Raw genomic sequence first — 8,048 nt, 5'->3', positions numbered from 1 at the left:
TTTTCTTAAACAATTAAAAAAATTTGACCATGACATATAAGATGAAACGTTGAAGTATGTTTTAGTAATTTGCAAGAATGAAAACAAATAGCATCTAATAAGAATTTAGCTTAACCTATAAGTTAATTCAAAAGTCAAGTCAAAATATATATCTTCTCATACACTTCAAGTTCAAGCCCTAAGTGAAAAGAAATCCACTAAAGAGTAAAGACCATGCAAGTGTACGTCGGCAATGATTATGCATGAGTAGTTCAATTTTACTTTTGTAGATCAACCAACATGACTAAAATAAATGCAAATCGTTTTCAATTTAATTAAATCCAAACGTAATTAATGATCTCAATTCTCAAACCAACCCGTTTTCTTCCAACAATTTGAAAAATAAATACAGGATTAAATCTTTATCTACACTAGCAATTTTAAATTTACGTCACGTATGCAGAAGTTAAATTTCAAATTTAAATTTATATTATGTAACATAATATAAATCTGTTAGTATTAAAAAAAATTATCCATAAATAAAAGCTGTGAAAACTCTGAGAATGCTTCAAGTTGGATACATCACGCGCCACGTGGGTGCAGTATAAACCTCAAGGTGGCAAATTAGAAATTAGTTGGGCAAACGTTGGTTCAACAACAAAATGGATAGGGGAAGAAAAAGAAGGAAAAAGACTAAAAAATACAATACAGTTTTACACGAAATCCTGCTATTTTCCTGTCTGGCAAATTCAATGCCTACGCGCCATCACAATTAAAAGTTCGTTGGGGTAGTTGCACTCCTTCACCTCCCTTTCCCCTTTAAATCCCTCTCTTTCCCTACCTTTCCAAAGCATCCAAAGTTTCATTCTTCTCCAAAAGTTTCTTCTTGATTCAATCTTTCGAGTATTTCCTTCAATCCATCTTTCAAACTTTAGTTTTGCTAGCTGGGTGTACCACATTTTGGCCAAATTAGTAGCTGGGATTTGTCCAGTTATTCTTGATATATAGTAACTTGGAAGTTAGGCTGCAATGGGGGATGAAAATAAGGTGAACCAAGAAACAGGGAGAATTTCAGTTGAGGGTGAGAATAGGAGGAAAAATAATAATAATCTTCCTAATTTTCTCTTATCTGTTAGGCTCAAATATGTAAAACTCGGTTACCATTATTTAATCTCCCATGCTATGTACCTGATGTTAATTCCTCTTCTAGGGGTTGTTTCAGTTCATCTTTCGACCGTTACGGTTGAGGATTTGGTCCTACTATGGGAGCAGTTGAGATTCAATCTTGTATCTGTGATTTTGTGTTCTGCTCTCATGGTGTTCCTAGGTACTCTCTACTTCATGACTAGGCCTAGGAAAGTTTATTTGGTTGATTTTGCATGTTACAAGCCAGGAACTGAAGTTATGTGTCCTAAAGAACTTTTTATGGAGAGATCAAAACAAGCTGGGAATTTCAGCGAAGAGAACTTGGCATTTCAGAAGAAGATTTTGGAGAGGTCTGGCTTAGGCGAGAAGACATATTTCCCTGAAGCTCTCTTGCAACTTCCAGCTAATCCTTGCATGGCTGAGGCTAGGAAGGAGGCTGAGATGGTTATGTTTGGTGCCATTGATCAACTATTGGCTAAGACTGGAGTGAAGGCCAAGGATATTGGGATTCTTGTGGTGAATTGCAGTTTGTTTTGTCCAACACCATCTCTTTCTGCCATGATTGTCAACCATTACAAGCTTAGAGGCAATATTTTGAGCTATAATCTTGGAGGCATGGGTTGCAGTGCTGGACTTATCTCAATAGACCTTGCCAAGCAACTTCTACAGGTAAGCTGCCAAATTCACACTTTTTGAAATTAAAAGTTTCTTGCCCCCCACGGTTTGCTCGGGCGGTCCTTGTAGCTCCATTGAGTGAGAAGGGCCTGGGTTCGATTCCGAGCTCGGGCAGCCGGGGTAAATTCCTGATGATTCGGTGGGGCCCGCTCTCTCAGGCGCAGTGGGATTAGTTGGGGTTAACGGCGGTGTCAGGTATCCAGTCCCAGACCGCTACCCCCAGATACCCCTGTGTTGACAAAAAAAAAAAAAAAAAAAAAAAAAAGAAATTAAAAGTTTCTTGGTTTGCTTGGCCATCATGTTAGTAATGTGATGTCCTTGTCTCTAGCTGGAAGTTTGCTGTGGGAGAGAGAGAGATTGTTGGAGTAGACATAAATATTTGGTCCATGGTCAGATGTCAGTTGTCACATGCATTTTAGCCAAACTTGGCACCACTAGTCCCAAGCTTCCAACCAAAAACAGTGCATCGCAATAATGAGATTCTGATCACAGTTACACTTGTAGATTGGAATAAATGCTAGTCTGGCTTTCTTGTTCTAGAACTGTGATTTGGTCTTTCTAGGTTTAGACAAATCAAAATTGTTGGATTATTTAGAACCAGGCATCCTATCATAATTAAGGCCAAAGTTAACGTATGTTTGCTAAAGCTTAGCTTAAGTCTCTTATAAACAAACATTTTTAGGACTTCTATTTATGGTGAGGTTAACTTATCTACTTTTTTGTCAACGTGACAGGTTCAACCAAATTCGTATGCCCTGGTGGTGAGCATGGAGAACATTACCCTTAATTGGTACTTTGGTAATAACAGATCAATGCTGGTCTCAAATTGCATCTTTCGCATGGGAGGAGCTGCAATTTTGTTATCAAACAAATCGTCTGATCGTAGGAGATCCAAATATCAGCTAATTCACACAGTTCGTACCCACAAGGGTGCTGATGACAGAAGCTACGGTTGTGTGTTCCAAGAAGAGGATGAAAACAAGAAAGTAGGAGTAGCATTGTCCAAAGATCTCATGGCTGTAGCTGGAGAGGCCTTGAAAACAAACATCACAACACTCGGGCCATTAGTTCTTCCCATGTCCGAACAGCTCCTGTTTTTTATTACCCTAGTTGGGCGAAAAGTTTTTAACATGAAAATCAAGCCGTATATTCCAGATTTCAAGCTTGCATTCGACCATTTTTGCATTCATGCTGGAGGAAGGGCTGTGTTGGATGAGCTAGAGAAGAATCTTGATCTCAGTGAGTGGCATATGGAGCCTTCAAGAATGACACTTTATAGATTTGGCAACACTTCTAGTAGCTCATTGTGGTATGAACTGGCTTATACTGAATCTAAGGGGAGGATCAGAAGGGGAGATAGGACATGGCAGATTGCATTTGGCTCAGGATTCAAATGCAATAGTGCTGTTTGGCGCGCATTGAGGACCATTGATCCAGCCAAAGAGAAGAATCCTTGGATGGATGAAATTAATGAATTTCCTGTACATGTGCCTAGAGTAGCTACCATTGCCTCTTGAATCTAAACATTTTTCATTCTTTTGTGGGAAAAAAAAAATCATTGTAACGTCTTTTTTACTACTACGATTTAGAAGGAGAGATTGGTGTTTGGTATTCAATGTAGAGCTCATATTTCTCAAAAAAAAAAAAAAAATGTAGAGGTCATAAGAAAGGCAACTACTGTCCTATGTGTTGTTCACATCAAACATAAGATGGCTGAAATTAATATTTGTCCTATATAAGGTCCCAACATTTGTCGCATTATATTCCATGAAAACCGCTGATGTCTTTAATACTGATCTAGTGTTGCAGTGGGTAATGTTTTCAAATAAGCCATATGAAGGTATCCAATGCAAGACAGAAAAAAATATTCGTACGATAGGGAAGCAATCTCAGCAATAGTAGTAATTCATAATAAAAGAAATGCCACATTTCATGTTCTTAAAGGCAGTAGTTTAAATCGTCCATTTTTTTTAGGGCATCCATTTCTTGCACCAAAAAAAGAACTCTTATGGTCAAATTTTATAAGTGGCAAATAGCAGTTACCATTAGCTACTTTATCTTTCTTGAAGATGATAAGGGATGCAAAGAGAAAGAGACGCTGTCATAAGCGGGTGGTCATCCAACCTTACTTTGGAGTAGTACAACTTAAGTCCGTTTTGGTAAGAAATTTTACCCTGCTGAATATGTAACGCATTGAATATAGAAGGTGGAAAATGGAAAACCAAAATATGAACTCAAGGTGCATATTGGTCTCACAGCAAGAACTCATGTAATATACTAGTATTTGTCGAGCCATCTTAAAGTTCAGTTGACTTGGTAAGAGCATTGGCCTGGATACTAAACGTATCATCGTTAAATTCTCGTCCCTGTACATACAAAGCAAATTTACATTAAAATTTTGAAGCTAGTTTGAACTCTCATGCAAAAATAAAAAGAAAGATATGTTTGAATTCCCGTTATTGATGTGAAAGTTATGTTAGTGAGCGATCTGTAAGAAGTCTTATAAACAGCGACCTATGATTCTGGGGATATGTTTTGACTCGTGATGATAATCGGAGTCGAATCTCCCAGGACTCAAATTTTTTACTCAAATTTTTTATATAAAAAAAAAAAAGGAAACGAACCTCCTAGGACTTAGGGCCTGTTTGGCACCATAGTTTTTTACCAAGTTTTTTAGCTACTAGTTTTTTAACAACTTTTGCTACAGGAACCCCAAAAAACTCTTCAAAGTTTTTACCTACACACTTAAAAAATCTATTCTCAAAAACTTTTCTTCCTCCCTCACCCAACCCACCACACCAGACACGGCCTCCACCACCTCTCCCGGCGCCGCTGGTAACCTCAAAAAAAAATTTTGAATTTTTGAGTCCCTCACCCTCAAAAATTTATTATATATATATATTATATATTTATAATATTATATATTTATTTATTTATTTAAACATATTATAAATATTTTATTTTATTTTAAATATATTTTTATATATTTATATAAATTAACATTAATATAAATATGTAATTATACATTTATATAAATATTATATATTATATATTTAATATATATAATAAATATTATATATATTACACATTTATGTATATATATTTATGTATATTTATATACAATTATATTATGTATTATGTATAATATAATACATTTATACATAATATTAACACACAATATTAATTATACATTTATACACAATACTAATACATTTATATATTTATATTAATTATATTAATACATTTATACATAATATTATATATTTATATATTTATAATATATTCATTTATATATTTATATAATATTCATTTATAATAATATACAATTATTACATTTGTAAATATATTTATATTATGTATTATATATAATATAATACATTTATATATTTTTATATACCCATATAAATATATTTATTTATAAATGTATTATAAATGCATAAATATATATAAATATTTAAACAATAAAATTATAAATTATAAACAATATTAATTATACATTTATACATAATATTAATACATTTATATATTTATATTAATTATATTAATACAGTTATACATAATCATCATATATATTTATAAATTATAATTTATACATTTATATAATATTTATTTATAATATATACATTTATATTAATTATACATTTATAAATATATGTATATTATGTATTATATATAATATAATAAATTTATATATTTTTATATAAATATATAAATATATTTATTTATAAATATTTGTAAATGTATTATAAATGCATAAATGCATATAAATATTTAAACAATATAAATTATAAATTATAAACAATATTAATTATATATCTATACATAATATTAATACATTTATACATTTATATTAATTATATTAATACATTTATACATAATCATCATATACATTTATACATTTATATAATATTCATTTATAATTTATACATTTATATTAATTATACATTTATACATTTATAAATATATGTATATTACGTATTATATATAATATAATACATTTATATATATTTATATATTTATTTCTAAATTTTTATAAATGTATTATAAATGCATAAATGTTTAAAAATATAAAAATTATAAATTATTAAATACTCAAAAATATGTTTTAAAAATACCTCTAAAAATAATCCAAAAAACGTCTACAGTAACATTTCAAAAACTTCTACAAAAAAGTTTTTCACCTTACAAAAACTTCTACAAAATTTTTTTAAAAACTTCTACAGTGCACTACAGTAAAGTTTTAGACAAACTCCCAAAAAACTCAGGTTCCAAACAGGCCTTTAATTTGCAGACACATAGGTGTAGCTTGATTACGTTATATTTCATGAAATTCAAGACACATGGCATGAGTAATAAATAAAGCAACCAGAAACCGATGGGTTCTAATTTTGGTAGTTTTGGAGAATTGAAACGTCGGTCAAACACTCAAACTGGCCAAGTTGGGAGTTAAGATCCCCACTTCTTCATCAAATCCAAATGTACAACAAAAGCCAAGTTGCGTAATCTGTTCAAGAAAGCAAGACGCATTCAATTTGAACAAGTCTACTATTGATAAATACTCAACAAGATCAGTGGAACCAGCTGTTTTTCAGCAAAGCAGCAAGCAACTGAGAGAATCTACCAGATACTGGAGTAAAGTATAGCTGAAAACAGTCCCCCAAATCAATGAAAGGGGCCCTTCATAGCAGACATATGAGACGACTTGAACCCCTCAGAAAACCATCAAGCAAACGTTACATGTCTAGCAAAATTTAGCTGGAAGACGCTAACTGATTCATGCAAACTGGCTGTCCTTCGAAAAAGGCATTGTGAGCTCACCCAAGATTTATTGTTCATGTATTGTCTCTTCTCTGCTGCAATATTAAATAGCAAATATTTCAGAAGCTGGATTTTTTGTTTCAATAATGATATGTATCACTAGTTTTCTCATAATTGGTATATCATTTCCTACATGACATACAATGCTACATAGTAATGTTTTTTTTTCATATTTTAATTTTGAAAAAAATTTGAATTTGAGAAAATGCCAAGAATTATTGAGTTTCCTTATGCACACACAGAAAATGTTTGGAACGGAGTATACTTTCATTGTTTACATTCTTTCTTCATGTCTTTTTTTTTTTCTTTGAAACTGAAAGAGGAATTGTGAATTTGAATCCAAAACTTTTAAGTACTATCTATTCCTTTGATTCTCTCTACCTTTCCACTTTCTTCCATTAGCAACTTCAACTACTGATTCTGCAAGTGCATATTTTTGCCAAAAAAAAATTGAAATTAATGAGGGTAATCCATAGCTCACTTGATGGTTTGGGATATTATTACTAGGTGGGATAAGTCCAAATCCTTTTCATGCGTGTTAAAGTCCAACTAACACCTATTTATCAAGCGCATCAAGTGATTGAGTCGGTTAACGTCAAAGAAATTGTTTTCTTTGTATGCGATGATGATAAGGAAATCTGCTTCATTTTTGTTGGCCAAATTGAGGCTCCAAGCTCTTTAATACTGATGAATTTAAAGCTAGCTCCAACCTAATTTTTGTTCTCAGTTTTGCTTTCTCTCCTATGAAAAGTACATGTGAAATAAAAAATGCAGAAAAAGATTAGATGGAAAGAATTACCATTGAATAGACTAACACCCACCCATGTTTTTATCATAGTTTTTTGCACTTTCGTAAATTATATTGGTCTCCCACAAGATTCATATTTTATGCGTACACATCATATATATGAGTGCTGATAAGAACTTTTGATCACTATAACTTTTTTTTTTTTGCCCTTTTATGCAGCAGCCAACAAGATTAAGATTTAGGCAAATTCGTGATTTTAATTTTAGATAATCAGTTTTTAGGTGTTGCTACGCTTTTGGTAAAAAAGTACTTTTAGATGTTAAAAGCACTTTTAATAAAAGTTCAAATTTGGCACTTTTAGAATAGTTTTAACATTAAATTTAATCCTATATTATGAACTTAATAAAAATAAATACATTTAAAAAAATTAAAATTATATATTATTCAATATAATAAGTTGGTTCTGTTTGGATTCCTCGATTTTTTAAAAACAAATTTTTTATATACAATGTTACAATAATACACAAACAAAAAAAAACTCTAAAAACATCACATCCATACAATATATCAAAAACAATTCCAAATGTACAAAAAAAATTAAACCACCACCCATCACTCTCCACCACCACCGCCATCACCTTACCGCCACCACACTCACACCCACACCCACGACCCTCCCTCC

The 8,048-nt window shown here is 31.7% G+C and overlaps 1 protein-coding gene across 1 annotated transcript; it reads left to right on the top strand.

Moving 5' to 3' along the window:
• The first annotated feature begins 831 nt into the window (after nucleotides 1-831).
• On the top strand, nucleotides 832-3,558 carry LOC113734200 (3-ketoacyl-CoA synthase 11). Its single transcript, XM_027260595.2, has 2 exons — nucleotides 832-1,794; nucleotides 2,535-3,558. The coding sequence occupies exons 1-2, from the start codon at nucleotides 1,009-1,011 to the stop codon at nucleotides 3,315-3,317; spliced, it is 1,569 nt and encodes a 522-aa protein (XP_027116396.1). The 5' UTR covers nucleotides 832-1,008; the 3' UTR covers nucleotides 3,318-3,558.
• Nucleotides 3,559-8,048: the final 4,490 nt, after the last annotated feature.

This window comes from Coffea arabica, chromosome 3e, assembly GCF_036785885.1.
Source record: "Coffea arabica cultivar ET-39 chromosome 3e, Coffea Arabica ET-39 HiFi, whole genome shotgun sequence".
NCBI lineage: Eukaryota > Viridiplantae > Streptophyta > Magnoliopsida > Gentianales > Rubiaceae > Coffea > Coffea arabica.
Note: the sequence above shows the minus strand (reverse complement) of the source record. Positions and strands in the feature narration are given on the sequence as shown.

Excerpts from the sequence above, each read along its gene's own strand:
- LOC113734200 (XM_027260595.2), top strand. The coding sequence starts at position 1,009 with ATGGGGGATGAAAATAAGGTGAACCAAGAAACAGGGAGAATTTCAGTT. Across the intron at positions 1,795-2,534 it reads TTGCCAAGCAACTTCTACAG|GTTCAACCAAATTCGTATGC; the intron begins GTAAGCTGCCAA and ends TCAACGTGACAG.